The 17,281-nt window shown below is 44.5% G+C and overlaps 1 protein-coding gene across 3 annotated transcripts in view; it reads left to right on the top strand.

Moving 5' to 3' along the window:
- The window catches only part of CFAP46 (cilia and flagella associated protein 46), a 254,459-nt gene that overhangs the window by 132,157 nt on the left and 105,021 nt on the right, over positions 1-17,281 (top strand). For all 3 annotated transcript variants that reach the window (XR_013214466.1, XM_077258533.1, XM_077258532.1), the window contains exons 33-38: positions 7,328-7,476; positions 7,879-7,977; positions 11,821-11,917; positions 14,315-14,458; positions 14,615-14,815; positions 16,254-16,360. Coding sequence is in view for 2 of the 3 variants with exons in the window: in XM_077258533.1 (XP_077114648.1) it covers positions 7,328-7,476; positions 7,879-7,977; positions 11,821-11,917; positions 14,315-14,458; positions 14,615-14,815; positions 16,254-16,360 (797 nt within the window). In the remaining variant the exon portion in view is untranslated. The remainder of the gene's footprint in view (positions 1-7,327; positions 7,477-7,878; positions 7,978-11,820; positions 11,918-14,314; positions 14,459-14,614; positions 14,816-16,253; positions 16,361-17,281) is intronic.

Below are 17,281 nucleotides of genomic sequence, written 5' to 3'. Positions count from 1 at the left end.
CATTCACATGCACCATATACAAGCACCTGCGGCACATTCACATGCACCATATACAAGCACCTGGGGCACATTCACATGCACCATATACAAGCACCTGCGGCACATTCACATGCACCATATACAAGCACCTGGGGCACATTCACATGCACCATATACAAGCACCTGGGGCACATTCACATGCACCATATACAAGCACCTGGGGCACATTCGCATGCACCATATACAAGCACCTGGGGCACATTCACATGCACCATATACAAGCACCTGGGGCACATTCACATGCACCATATACAAGAACCTGCGGCACATTCACATGCACCATAAACAAGCACCTGCGGCACATTCACATGCACCATATACAAGCACCTGGGGCACATTCACATGCACCATATACAAGCACCTGGGGCACATTCACATGCACCATATACAAGCACCTGGGGCACATTCACATGCACCATATACAAGCACCTGGGGCACATTCACATGCACCATATACAAGCACCTGGGGCACATTCACATGCACCATATACAAGCACCTGGGGCTCATTCACATGCACCATATACAAGAACCTGGGGCACATTCACATGCACCATATACAAGAACCTGGGGCACATTCACATGCACCATATACAAGCACCTGGGGCACATTCACATGCACCATAAACAAGCACCTGGGGCACATTCACATGCACCATATACAAGCACCTGGGGCACATTCACATGCACCATATACAAGCACCTGGGGCACATTCACATGCACCATATACAAGCACCTGGGGCACATTCACATGCACCATATACAAGCACCTGCGGCACATTCACATGCACCATATACAAGCACCTGGGGCACATTCACATGCACCATAAACAAGCACCTGGGGCACATTCACATGCACCATATACAAGCACCTGGGGCACATTCACATGCACCATATACAAGAACCTGGGGCACATTCACATGCACCATATACAAGCACCTGGGGCACATTCACATGCACCATAAACAAGCACCTGGGGCACATTCACATGCACCATAAACAAGCACCTGGGGCACATTCACATGCACCACATACAAGCACCTCGGGAACATTCACATGCACCATATACAAGAACCTGGGGCACATTCACATGCACCATAAACAAGCACCTGGGGCACATTCACATGCACCATATACAAGCACCTGGGGCACATTCACATGCACCATATACAAGCACCTGGGGCTCATTCACATGCACCATATACAAGAACCTGGGGCACATTCACATGCACCATATACAAGCACCTGGGGCTCATTCACATGCACCATATACAAGAACCTGGGGCACATTCACATGCACCATATACAAGCACCTGGGGCACATTCACATGCACCATATACAAGCACCTGGGGCACATTCGCATGCACCATATACAAGAACCTGGGGCACATTCACATGCACCATATACAAGCACCTGGGGCACATTCACATGCACCATATACAAGCACCTAGGGCACATTCACATGCACCATATACAAGCACCTGGGGCACATTCACATGCACCATAAACAAGCACCTGGGGCACATTCACATGCACCATAAACAAGCACCTGGGGCACATTCACATGCACCATATACAAGCATCTGGGGCACATTCACATGCACCATAAACAAGCACCTGGGGCACATTCACATGCACCATAAACAAGCACCTGGGGCACATTCACATGCACCATATACAAGCACCTCGGGAACATTCACATGCACCATATACAAGAACTTGGGGCACATTCACATGCACCATATACAAGCACCTGGGGCACATTCACATGCACCATAAACAAGCACCTGGGGCACATTCACATGCACCATAAACAAGCACCTGGGGCACATTCACATGCACCATATACAAGAACCTGGGGCACATTCGCATGCACCATATACAAGCACCTGGGGCACATTCACATGCACAAGCACCTGGGGCTCATTCACATGCACCATATACAAGAACCTGGGGCACATTCACATGCACCATATACAAGCACCTGGGGCACATTCACATGCACCATATACAAGCACCTGGGGCACATTCGCATGCACCATATACAAGAACCTGGGGCACATTCACATGCACCATATACAAGCACCTGGGGCACATTCACATGCACCATATACAAGCACCTGGGGCACATTCACATGCACCATATACAAGCACCTGGGGCACATTCACATGCACCATAAACAAGCACCTGGGGCACATTCACATGCACCATAAACAAGCACCTGGGGCACATTCACATGCACCATATACAAGCATCTGGGGCACATTCACATGCACCATAAACAAGCACCTGGGGCACATTCACATGCACCATAAACAAGCACCTGGGGCACATTCACATGCACCATATACAAGCATCTGGGGCACATTCACATGCACCATATACAAGCACCTCGGGAACATTCACATGCACCATATACAAGAACCTGGGGCACATTCACATGCACCATATACAAGCACCTGGGGCACATTCACATGCACCATAAACAAGCACCTGGGGCACATTCACATGCACCATAAACAAGCACCTGGGGCACATTCACATGCACCATATACAAGAACCTGGGGCACATTCGCATGCACCATATACAAGCACCTGGGGCACATTCACATGCACAAGCACCTGGGGCACATTCACATGTACCATATACAAGCACCTGGGGCACATTCACATGTACCATATACAAGCACCTGGGGCACATTCACATGTACCATATACAAGCACCTGGGGCACATTCACATGCACCATATACAAGCACCTGGGGCACATTCGCATGCACCATATACAAGCACCTGGGGCACATTCACATGCATCATGCACAAGCACCTGGGGCACATTCGCATGCACCATATACAAGCACCTGGGGCACATTCACATGCACCATATACAAGCACCTGGGGCACATTCACATGCACCATATACAAGCACCTGGGGCACATTCACATGCACCATATACAAGCACCTGGGGCACATTCACATGCACAAGCACCTGGGGCACATTCGCATGCACCATATACAAGCACCTGGGGCACATTCGCATGCACCATATACAAGCACCTGGGGCACATTCGCATGCACCATATACAAGCACCTGGGGCACATTCACATGCATCATGCACAAGCACCTGGGGCACATTCGCATGCACCATAAACAAGCACCTGGGGCACATTCGCATGCACCATATACAAGCACCTGGGGCACATTCACATGCACCATAAACAAGCACCTGGGGAACATTTATATGCACCATATACAAGCACCTGGGGCACATTCGCATGCACCATATACAAGCACCTGGGGCACATTCACATGCATCATGCACAAGCACCTGGGGCACATTCGCATGCACCATATACAAGCACCTGGGGCACATTCACATGCACCATATACAAGCACCTGGGGCTCATTCACATGCACCATATACAAGAACCTGGGGCACATTCACATGCACCATATACAAGCACCTGGGGCTCATTCACATGCACCATATACAAGAACCTGGGGCACATTCACATGCACCATATACAAGCACCTGGGGCACATTCACATGCACCATATACAAGCACCTGGGGCACATTCGCATGCACCATATACAAGCACCTGGGGCACATTCACATGCACCATAAACAAGCACCTGGGGCACATTCACATGCACCATAAACAAGCACCTGGGGCACATTCACATGCACCATAAACAAGCACCTGGGGCACATTCACATGCACCATATACAAGCATCTGGGGCACATTCACATGCACCATAAACAAGCACCTCGGGAACATTCACATGCACCATATACAAGAACCTGGGGCACATTCACATGCACCATATACAAGCACCTGGGGCACATTCACATGCACCATAAACAAGCACCTGGGGCACATTCACATGCACCATAAACAAGCACCTGGGGCACATTCACATGTACCATATACAAGCACCTGGGGCACATTCACATGTACCATATACAAGCACCTGGGGCACATTCACATGTACCATATACAAGCACCTGGGGCACATTCACATGCACCATATACAAGCACCTGGGGCACATTCGCATGCACCATATACAAGCACCTGGGGCACATTCACATGCATCATGCACAAGCACCTGGGGCACATTCGCATGCACCATATACAAGCACCTGGGGCACATTCACATGCACCATATACAAGCACCTGGGGCACATTCACATGCACCATATACAAGCACCTGGGGCACATTCACATGCACAAGCACCTGGGGCACATTCGCATGCACCATATACAAGCACCTGGGGCACATTCGCATGCACCATATACAAGCACCTGGGGCACATTCGCATGCACCATATACAAGCACCTGGGGCACATTCACATGCATCATGCACAAGCACCTGGGGCACATTCGCATGCACCATAAACAAGCACCTGGGGCACATTCGCATGCACCATATACAAGCACCTGGGGCACATTCACATGCACCATAAACAAGCACCTGGGGAACATTTATATGCACCATATACAAGCACCTGGGGCACATTCGCATGCACCATATACAAGCACCTGGGGCACATTCACATGCATCATGCACAAGCACCTGGGGCACATTCGCATGCACCATATACAAGCACCTGGGGCACATTCACATGCACCATAAACAAGCACCTGGGGCACATTCACATGCACCATAAACAAGCACCTGGGGCACATTCACATGCACCACATACAAGCACCTCGGGAACATTCACATGCACCATATACAAGAACCTGGGGCACATTCACATGCACCATAAACAAGCACCTGGGGCACATTCACATGCACCATATACAAGCACCTGGGGCACATTCACATGCACCATATACAAGCACCTGGGGCTCATTCACATGCACCATATACAAGAACCTGGGGCACATTCACATGCACCATATACAAGCACCTGGGGCTCATTCACATGCACCATATACAAGAACCTGGGGCACATTCACATGCACCATATACAAGCACCTGGGGCACATTCACATGCACCATAAACAAGCACCTGGGGCACATTCACATGCACCATATACAAGCACCTGGGGCACATTCACATGCACCATATACAAGCACCTGGGGCACATTCACATGCACCATATACAAGCACCTGGGGCTCATTCACATGCACCATATACAAGAACCTGGGGCACATTCACATGCACCATATACAAGCACCTGGGGCACATTCACATGCACCATATACAAGCACCTGGGGCTCATTCACATGCACCATATACAAGAACCTGGGGCACATTCACATGCACCATATACAAGCACCTGGGGCTCATTCACATGCACCATATACAAGCACCTGGGGCTCATTCACATGCACCATATACAAGAACCTGGGGCACATTCACATGCACCATATACAAGCACCTGGGGCACATTCGCATGCACCATATACAAGAACCTGGGGCACATTCATATGCACCATATACAAGCACCTGGGGCACATTCACATGCACCATATACAAGCACCTGGGGCACATTCACATGCACCATATACAAGCACCTGGGGCACATTCACATGCACCATAAACAAGCACCTGGGGCACATTCACATGCACCATAAACAAGCACCTGGGGCACATTCACATGCACCATATACAAGCATCTGGGGCACATTCACATGCACCATAAACAAGCACCTGGGGCACATTCACATGCACCATAAACAAGCACCTGGGGCACATTCACATGCACCATAAACAAGCACCTGGGGCACATTCACATGCACCATATACAAGAACCTGGGGCACATTCGCATGCACCATATACAAGCACCTGGGGCACATTCACATGCACAAGCACCTGGGGCACATTCACATGCACAAGCACCTGGGGCACATTCACATGTACCATATACAAGCACCTGGGGCACATTCACATGTACCATATACAAGCACCTGGGGCACATTCACATGTACCATATACAAGCACCTGGGGCACATTCACATGCACCATATACAAGCACCTGGGGCACATTCGCATGCACCATATACAAGCACCTGGGGCACATTCACATGCATCATGCACAAGCACCTGGGGCACATTCGCATGCACCATATACAAGCACCTGGGGCACATTCACATGCACCATATACAAGCACCTGGGGCACATTCACATGCACCATATACAAGCACCTGGGGCACATTCACATGCACAAGCACCTGGGGCACATTCGCATGCACCATATACAAGCACCTGGGGCACATTCGCATGCACCATATACAAGCACCTGGGGCACATTCGCATGCACCATATACAAGCACCTGGGGCTCATTCACATGCACCATGTACAAGCACCTGGGGCACATTCACATGCACCATGTACAAGCTCCTGGGGCTCATTCACATGCACCATATACAAGCACCTGGGGCACATTCGCATGCACCATATACAAGCACCTGGGGCTCATTCACATGCACCATATACAAGCACCTGGGGCTCATTCACATGCACCATATACAAGCACCTGGGGCACATTCACATGCACCATATACAAGCACCTGGGGCACATTCACATGCACCATATACAAGCACCTGGGGCACATTCACATGCACCATATACAAGCACCTGGGGCACATTCGCATGCACCATATACAAGCACCTGGGGCTCATTCACATGCACCATATACAAGCACCTGGGGCACAATCACATGCACCATATACAAGCACCTGGGGCACATTCGCATGCACCATATACAAGCACCTGGGGCACATTCACATGCACCATATACAAGAACCTGGGGCACATTCACATGCACCATATACAAGAACCTGGGGCACATTCACATGCACCATATACAAGCACCTGGGGCACATTCACATGCACCATATACAAGCACCTGGGGCTCATTCACATGCACCATATACAAGCACCTGGGGCACATTCACATGCATCATATACAAGCACCTGGGGCACATTCACATGCATCATATACAAGCACCTGGGGCACATTCGCATGCACCATATACAAGAACCTGGGGCACATTCACATGCACCATATACAAGCACCTGGGGCACATTCACATGCACCATATACAAGCACCTGGGGCACATTCACATGTGGCAGATTTGTTGCAGACACGCTGTATCTGTGATTGTATTTCCGTGTCATTCATCCGAATGAGGATTTCCGCCAAGTTCCTCCAGATTTATGTTACTCTCATAGAAATGACCGTTTTAGAACACACATTTAATATTGAAGATTCCTGGGCTTTAATAACTCTGACGATGTGTATTATGCCTTGTGTTACAGATGTACAGTCTTTACTACCTGGATTTGCTAGTAAAGGAGTTGCAGAACATCTCATTCACTCACCTGAGCCTCCCCGTTCTCCAGCTTGAAGATGTGATTGCCCACGACATTGTGCAAAGTAAAAGCCTCTCAGATCTCTATCACCTGAGGTCAGTACAATCTGTTCGCATGTGTTATTAGTATATAAAGATAATCTGTCAGTAGGATCACCCCTCGTAACTTGTGTTCATGGTCATGTAGGTCATAGAAAGTTGAATCAAATGATACCTTGATATCTGCGATCCAATGTTTTATTCCAGAGAAATCCACATTTTTCTTAATATGTAAATGAGCTGTTAAGATCTATGGGCGGGACATAGATCTCCCCGAGATTCTGCCCCCAGAGCTTTTTTTTATTATATATGCTAGAACTTTCTTACATCTGTACGTGGATGGATCTTTTTGGAACGTGTTTCTGCCGTCCAGGGATATTGCTGACATATAGACATGTCGGTGCACATCATGTGAAATGAGAATAAGTCCTGTACATTTTTCCATCCTCTTTTTAATAGACTTTCTCAAGTGTGTACCAGCCTAAAGTTGTACCCCGCCGTCAGCTATCACCAGAGAGCAGCCGGGAATGTGTTCATTAGTGAATACGAGCAGATAAGGTAAAGCGTCCATTTTTACTGTTTTTCTTGTTTTCAGTGTGACTTAAAATCCTTCATTTGTTAATTAGTTTAGGATATGAGCTTTACAGAAAGACATCACAAGAATGAAAAGTACTGTTAATTCTCTCACATTTTCCCACCGAAGTGGCCCTCATTAATTGCTGCAGAAAAATGGAAGCTACTGTCTCCGTTGGACGTTTTTAAGTTTTGAAGTGTTCAGGATGTCTTAGGAAACCAGGGTTTACTGGGTCAGTTGCAGGGTGTTTGAGGTTAAAGGGGAACATATGGCCCCAAACATTAGGGTTGACCTAAAATAAACAAAGCACGTACCCTCCCCAGCCTCAGCGGCATCTCTCTTTGTCTGCACCTTTCTCTGTTTACTTGCTGCAGCGGTGATTTTACGACTACAGCACACATGACCGCTGCAGCTGATCATTGATCTCAGCAGCTCTGCTGATACAGACTGCAGGAACCGTTCAGCTCAGTGATTGGCTGCAGCGGTGATTGATTCTGCAGTCACCGTTACAGCCAATACACAGAGACTGGAGCAGCACCGGAGAGTCAGTGCTAGACCAAACGAGGTTGAGTATCTGCTGTGCTTGTTGATTTAATGTAGACAAGACTTTTTTTTAAGTTGAAAAACCCGTTGAAGATGAAAGAAGTCTCTTCCAATCAGCTCAAATGATAATTCCTTCAGGGGGTAAAGTGGACATCATAAGATGCCCTCTTTACCCCCTGCAGATGTATTCACTAACGTCTATATAAAGGGGACCTGAGACTCCATTTATGCTGCCAAAAACTACTCAAACATTAATCTGAGTCCGGCTGCACAACTGCAACCAGGTATGTTTGTATCTGAAATGCTACTTTAAAGATCCATCCAGGGTCCATAGCGGGAGACATGACTAGTCCGGCTCTTCCCAGTGCGGCCAGAGGTGACTGACCGGTCTCTGTCTTTAGGAGAGACTTGTCAATCACCTGGAGTGGTGCTGGGAGTAGCCGGCCAGGGGCGGCACCAGCCGAATCTTTAAAGTATATTTTCTCTGAAGCGTATGAGCCTTTTAGAGAGGAATATACCTGACTGCAATCGTGCACCCAGACTCAGGATCATGCTGCCCACAATCTTGGACATTTAGAGCATATCCACTGATTAGGACTAATGTGTCTAATTAATGTAAGTCCCACCTTAGAGATTCACATCTAACTTGAGGACTATACCCCACCTCGAGCTGCTGTGAACAGAGGGATGACTGCTCATGCGCTGCTCCCTCCATTTGTTTCTATATATATATATATATATATACACTTGCTCAGCTTTAAACCAATAATGTTGCATTTATGGCTGCTGCAAGGAATCGGCTCTGAAGACCCCCATACATATTAGATAAGAGGCAGATGAGCGATGGTTTTGCTGACGGTAATCTCTCCCAACTCCCCCATACACTCGCCCGAGCGTTCCTCTGTTCTCAGAGAGAACCACTGCCAGAATCTGACAGCAATTTACCTCCCGTAAAACAAAAGGTTCTGCCAATGAAATCTCCCAGTATGTGTCCTTCTCCTGGGGAAGACTCGGGAGGCCCCCATACACATTAGACTGCTGGCCGATCCTGCTGATATCGGGGGGGGGTTTAGACATCTTCGGACCAATGTGTATGAGGTCCCGAATTGTACCGGGCCCCGTCAGATCTGCCAATTTGTTTGTTCTATTAAACATTTATGTTTCCCATGCCTTGAATCTTCTGAAGTTTCTTTTCTTAGAACTTTTGTAAGTTTATGTTAAAGGGTGTGTTACTGTGACTGACTGGGCTGACAAATTTTTTTAGGGTCATGCCCCATCTGGTAACACCCAGTTGTCAGTCCTTTTCCACATTTCTAGGAGGATTAGCAAAGTTATAAGAAAAGATGCTCCAGAAAATTCAAGTCATGGGGAACACAAGTATTTACTACAACAAGCAAATAGAGCTCTGGCAAAAATGAAGAGACCACCACATCAAATCCCTGTCATGGGCAGCCCAATCTCCAGACCTGAACCCCATTGAAAACCTCTGGAATGTAATCAAGAGGATGATGGATAGTCACAAGCCATCAAACAAAAAATAACTGCTTACATTTTTGCGCCAGAAGCAGTGTGAAAGACTGGTGGAAAGCATGCCAAGACGCATGAAAGCTGTGATTAAACATCATGGTTATTCCACAAAATATTGATTTCTGAACTCTTCCTGAGTTAGAACATTAGTATTGTTGTTTCTAAATGATTGTGAACTTGTTTTCTTTGCATTATTTGAGGTCTGAAAGCACTGAGGGTTTTTTTTTTTAATTTTGACCATTTCGGCTTTTCAGAAAAAATAATGCAAAATGTATTGCTTGAAAATTCCGAGACATGTTGTCAGAAGTTTATAGAATAAAAGAACAATTTACATTTTACTCAAAAATATACCTATAAAGGGAAAAATCAGACAAACTGAACATTTTGCAGTGGTCTCTTAATTTTTGCCAGAGCTGTATACAAATCTGAAGGGTCCCCTTAGAGTTAAGGCCTCCATATACATTGGTCTTAAGTTCTCCGAACCCACCGATATCCGTGCATTCAACCGGCAGTCTAAGGCTAGAGTCATACGACTGTATCTACTCTCATCCGAGAAAATCAGTCCAATTATGCCAAGCACAGTCTGATCCCTGTTTGATCACAGTGTGATTCAGTTTTCTTGGCTGTGGAGAAGATGGGAAAAATTGGATGTGATTTGAGTGGTCTGATTTTTTTTTTTTTGACGGACTCATTGACTTGCATGGTTGAATGCAATCCGATTTATGGATGCAAATCGTACATGCTGTGAATGGTTTCTTCCGATAGACTCGGTCTGAAGAAAAAATCGGCATGTGCACGGCCCCAAAGAATAACATTGGCCCGAGTGCGATCTGATGTTTTATCAGATCTCACTCGGACCGAAAATACAGTACCTGCCCTTATGTATAGGAATTGTACAAATATTCACTGTAATAGACATGTCCAGGGAGATTACAAAGCGTCTTTATAGGAGGATTATTATCTCACAATGACATGAATATTCCACAGCATTTACTATGCAGACTTATCTGGAGTGGCCACAGGTCTTCTATAACTATAACTTAGTTGCCATTTAATTGAATGGTTTTCCATGTCACACTTATTAAAGGGAATCTCTCAGCAGGTTTTTTTGCTATGTAATCTGAGCACAGCATGAAGTAGGGGTTAAATCACAGATTTAAACAAAGTGTCACATGTCAGGCTGTGTGCTGTTGTTAACTTACAGTGAAGGTTTTATCACCTGGCGATTATCATTGCCTGGACTACAGCAGCTTATGCATGTTAGTCAGACTCCGCCCCTTCCTGTGATAAGCGCCTCACTGTCTATGGACATTGTACATACAAAGCCTGGTGTGGGCGGGGCTAGCTTTCTCAGCTCTGCTGCATTGCTAAATCTAAAAAATCTGATTGTGTCAGAACGGCTGCACCCAGTAATTTAAGTGATACATCGTTGAAGTCAGGGTCTCTTTGCCTACATCATGCTGCTCTCATGTGGTGTAGCAAAATCCTCCTGACAAATTCCTTTTAGGAGCTGAACCATAGTTTTGATGTGGATATACAAAGTACCCTGATTTTTACACTACCACATTCGGAGTGCTGCCTCTTGCCCTACTGCCTTCCATATGACTCAGACTAATTGTAGGACAATACAGGTAATTATCACTTTAGTTGGAGATGTTTGGTATAAAGCTCTGTTTTGGTAAAGGTAAATGTACCGTATCTATAATTCTTCCCAATCTTTGTCTTCTGATTTACGTATCTGAAATGATGCCTTATAGCTGTAGACAAGAAATATCTGAACTCAAAAATGAAAAGCAAGATGACAGCAATGTCACTGGAAACCGGGTTAACCCTTCAGTGAGCTGCAAACAGAAGGTAAGTGGCGTCATATGCAACATTTTGCTCAGTTTAACGCCGTCGTGCTGTAGGACACCAAGTGTTTTTGTTTCATTCCACTTAGCATCTCAGAGCAAATTTTCAGGAGACTTTTCTTAGGGACTAGTTTTCATCTTTTTTGTTATTCATTCTTTTACGATTTGGCTCAGTCATGGCAGCCTGAGGGGTCTAAATGAGAACGTTAAGTGAGCAGGGACCTAAAACTTTGGGGGCCATTTAAAATCAAAATTGAGAAAGCCTGGAGGAGAACCATGAGTGGGCGGGAATTTGATTTATTTAAACTTTGGCAAAAGTTTTTAGCAAAATCAGTAAGCGTTTTCACATTGGTCTACACAGGATAGGTGATACCTTGCAGTTCGCTTGGGGTCCCAATTTCAATAATGGAGCTCTGCACAACCAGTAGCTAGAAGTGCCAAAAAAAGTTGTAACAGTCCCAAGAGTTAGTTCCCCCACCCCAAAATCCATCAGCGAATGTTTCTTCATTTTCCATGGTGTGAAAACCTTACTAAATTGGCTAATGTTTACAATAGGACATATATGTCTATGTTGAGGGTCTAAGATGTAAAGTTTCTCCTCGTGGTTGGCGTTGGCCATGTCATGCTCCCCTGAGAAATTAAATATGCAAATAGCCTCTTAGTAGAGGAAGACCACTAGAACTATAGCAGCACCTGTAGCGATCCTAAAAGTTAATGTTGACCCTTTAAAGACCCTTGCCACATGACTCTAAAGCTCCTTTTTCAGACAGGTTCTTTGGGGAGATTTTTGCCACTCATCAGTGAAAAGCAGGAGAACAGTATGGCTGGGTGGCAGGCCTTTGACAGAGGGTCTCATTGTGGAGAGCACCAAGTTGGCAAAGGGAGATTGAAGTCCATACAATATTTCCCTGTCAAAGGCCTATCACCCAACCAACCATTTCTCCTGTTTTGCACTGATGATAGGCAAAGATCCCCACACAAAAAACATGCTCGGATTTCTTATGTTGCAGGTTTCGTTATGCATTATGTCTTGCCCACTAACTTGTACTTTACATTTGGAAACATTTTAGTCTAAACACAGGAAATGTCTAATTTTTATATTATGAAACGTTGAAATGTTTTCTCCGTTATGCTGCGACCATGAAATACCAGTACGCGTGTTTCAGTGTCATTCATCTACTCACGTTACAAGCAAACATTTTTTGTTTTACAACTTCTTCAAACATTCCAGAATTTTTAGCGAAATAGTGACATGAGGCAAAAAGGAATTTTGTGCAAATAAAATACATGACGTGCCTTACCATTATGTCTATATCTAATTTAGAGCTAGACAAGAGTTTCATGCTTTCTTCTGAGACACATCACATAATGCTATCAAAAGGAGACATTCATTATTTAAAGAGGATTTATCGTTCCCGAGAAAAGCACGAAAACTGACAGCAGATGAAATTAAAAGATATTTCTCAGATATATGTCATTAATAAATCAGAGGATTTCCCTCAGTATTATCAGAGCCCAGGTTATGCATTCATCTTACCAGAGTTAGCACAAAATGTCTTCACTGGGAAATAACAATGGGAGATGGAGGGGCTAAATCTGCTCTACAACTGGATAGTAAATGTAAAATTGTGCACAGAATTTACAGAATTTGGCTTGTTTTTACTTTTTGTTGGCTACGTAGTCTATGGAATACAATGGGAGAATCAGATCACCTATAAATGAGCTATAAGCAAAGTATAGATTTAGTATATTAATTTACTAATGCAGCCTAACAGGCACCGAATCTACAAAATGGTAATCAGGCAATAATTAACCTTACTTCTCACTAGATATCTAAACTGTATAGAAAATATTGTTAATTATCAGCCATGTAATAAAATTGCCCTGTTTATTATACAGCTTCGATGAAGGAGGAGGATACAGCTGCTTCTAAAGATGTAATCTGAAAGCAGAGAACATAGCTGCTTCTAAAAGGTTGCTCTACTTCAGGGAGACATAGCTGCTTCTAAAGGGTTTACCTGAGAATCTCATTGCATTTAAAAAGAACCCACAGCAGATTGAGAAGAAACTATGACAGGTTTCACCTTTGTAGTACAGCACAGATCTCCCTTCTGTTTACACACAATCTCTTACCGCACAGTTGTATTTCTCAGTTCGGAGGCAGGAAGTCTCAAACTGCTGTCAAGATCATGAGACAGTGGAGAGCCAACCCTCCCTCTTTTAAATTGCCAGAGCTATTGTTACTAAATAAATGAGGACATTTCTTATGTTTCCTAATTAGAAATATTTCAGAAAGGGTTACATTTTGTTTTGGTTGAATATTCCCAGACATTGATGGACGCGCTTCTGTCACTTTATCTTTACAATGTTACACATAAATCCTGTTGTGTTTTCTCTACAGTTGCTGAAGATACACGCAGACGAAAAGGGATTAAGCGGACTCTCTCTTCCATATCTGTGGCTGGAGAAGGCCGATATACTGATAGACATTGGGTTTTTTCAACCAGCTCGTGTTCTTTTAACACAAGCGTATAAATCTCTCCAGGTGAGACCGAATATCCAAGCCTCTGAAATGCTGTAAAGATGTAATTACCAAATATAAAAGAGAGAAAACAGAGATGAAAAAATGTTATAATTAATAAAATATTTCTTTTCTGTGACTCATGGTTACACGTGCCCTCATATTTTACCTTCTTCGCAGGATATTGGCGATGAGCAATACTTACTAAAGTGCACCTACCTGTTATCGGTGTTGGCCGTCGGTGAGAAGAATTATGGGCAAGCAAAGTCCTTGCTACTGGAAGTCAAAGATCAACCAAGAGATGCCGAAATGTGGTATAAAACCACCATGGCCCTCACTGAGGCAGTTCTAGGTGCAAGAAATGAAGGTGGGGAAAAGAAGGTAAGACTTCAAGATGGCATCAGATCTCATCGGTTACTCACATTAGTAATGGAGCGATCTTAAAACGCGAGAGGATATTCAGAATTTTTGTTGGGAGGAGATGCAAAGGTTGCACGTTCCATCGTAGTCTATGAAGCACCCAAATGTTTCCGTAACTGCCCATAATGACCTACAAGTTTCTCATAGTTTTGCCAGGGACACATGACCGTTTCTGTGAGCCAATGTAATAAAGTCATTCTAGGAGGATCTATTAACATGGACGATGATGGACAATGGCATGGTTTTACTTTCCCCTGATACATGCCACCGGTGGAAGGGGTGGACACCCCGATACACATCAGATGCTTGGCGGGGCCCATAGATTCTGCCAGTATTCATTAAAAGGGCTTTAAATGTTCCCATGTCCCAGCAGCAGTATTTGCATTGGTATTCACCATTGCCGATATTGTCGTGAAGCCGTGAGATTCCAATGCACCGAGACCACCGCAGGATATATTGTTCGGTATCGATTTATGTTGCATCGGTCATTTTTTCGCTGACGATCTTTTCCACAGGGTGCGTGAGATTTTTTACAATGTCATCCACATGGATGAAACTAATAGCTAATAGATTCTGCCTTTTTCATAAGTGTTGTCAGACAGCTAGTGGGTTTTTTCGGACACGATTCAGACTGAAATAGCATTAAGCGCCTCTAATTTTCCTTTTTTATTTATGTTGCAAAGTTCTTTGTGGATTTTCTGCTCGAACATAGGACCAGCTCCACTAAAAATTGATGCAGAGACTTTGTATGTGCAATGTGGGAAACATTTAAGGCGATGTGCCCACGATGAGTTTTTGGTGAGTTTTTGGCCTTGCGTAGCGTCTTACAGTTCCAGCAAGGCGGATGGAATTTTTAGAACTCTCATGCACACTGTGCTTCTTATTTTACTCAGTGCAAACTGCCCTGCGTTGCGTGTATGAAATCCGCAACATGACCTTTTCTCTTGCAGGTAGGCTAAGTTTTATATGCAGATTTTTCCCATAGACATGCATTAGATGCGGAAAATCTACAGGGAAAAACCCATGTAATCCGCACGTGACTATATCAAGATTGTTTTGTCAAAGGCAAATACCAGAAAGTATGTAGCTTTATTTAAAACAAGACATACCAACAAGAGACAAAAATCACAGCCTCAAAAACGTGATAAAATGCATGTAAAAAAAAACACAAGTAACATATAATAAATAGGTCCATAAACACTGTAGAAAATCTGCAACATCAAAAACTCATCGTGGGAACGTAGCCTTATTGGGACTTTTCATTCAACATTTTTAACAGTTTTGGCAGCTCTTTTTTTTATTGTGCTCAGGTTATTTTATAACATTACTAAAGCAGAGAACTTCTTTAAAGTGATGCATTAAAATTAATTTACTTGATATTTTTTTTGCTATTTTTCAGGCCGTAAAGCTTTTGGAGACCACTATAGATGTCTTTAAAGCCACGATGCAGAAAGAAACAAACAGAGAATCAGAATATGAGTGTCTTATAGCAAAGTTAAATGCCAGGTAGGTCCTGACACCGCTCCTATTCTGGGTCGTCACCTTGTAACGCTGCATTGCTGTATGATATACTGTAAATTCAGAACTTGACTCCCCAGAGAGGAGACAGATTTTTTTATTATTATTATTAGTTGCGCTTTTTTCGATCCCGCTCTACTTTATCGGTACATATGACATGATTGTGGATGTGTTGCATCCTTCATGTGAGGACATGTCTGACAGTACGATTGCAGGTTCGCCTTGAGGTTGCATTGCCATCAGTAAGCACAGAAGAAAATTGAAAGTATTCAGGTTGTCATGAGATTGTTATCAGCTTTCCAAACATGTCTCTGTTAAAATTGTCTATTTCATACTTTGAGAAATCTAGATGTTTGATAGCAGTGTCTGCTATATGTAAAGATCTTACCAGGAGTCATGGGGGCGGGGCTTCAGTTGTGAAGAGTCATGGAGTACTGTCTCTTTTCACACTCATTTTTCCTTGGTTGACACCCCATTGGGTGAGATTTCAGAAAAGCTATCATTAATGCAAAATGCCCTTGATTTACAGCTACAGCCTTTTTATAGAAGAAACTCAACCCCAACTACCTGACTGTCACTTGTCAATTATCAAACGCAAAGGAGGAGGTCAATGAAGAAGAAAGACGCATGCCAAAAGCTAGCACAGCGTGACTCTTTACTGTTCCAGCCCCGCCCACATGACTCTTAGTATGCCCTTTAAATAAGCACCCGGTTACACGCAGTATCATTTCTTGGCGTCTGATACCTTCAGTAGTCCATTTTTACGGGACTGCTTCTTTCTCTAGCTTCCAAATTCTATCCTTTCTTTCCATATTCTTCCATCCCGTTTTCTTTAGACCCAGAAGCTTCTTTGACCTCATCACAATGATGTTTATAGCCAAAAATAAGTCTATAGGGCTCAGTTTTCTT

This window comes from Ranitomeya variabilis, chromosome 4 (assembly GCF_051348905.1).
Source record: "Ranitomeya variabilis isolate aRanVar5 chromosome 4, aRanVar5.hap1, whole genome shotgun sequence".
Lineage (NCBI taxonomy): Eukaryota > Metazoa > Chordata > Amphibia > Anura > Dendrobatidae > Ranitomeya > Ranitomeya variabilis.
The sequence above is the reverse complement of the archived record's forward strand: the minus strand, read 5'-3'. Positions and strand labels throughout refer to the sequence as shown.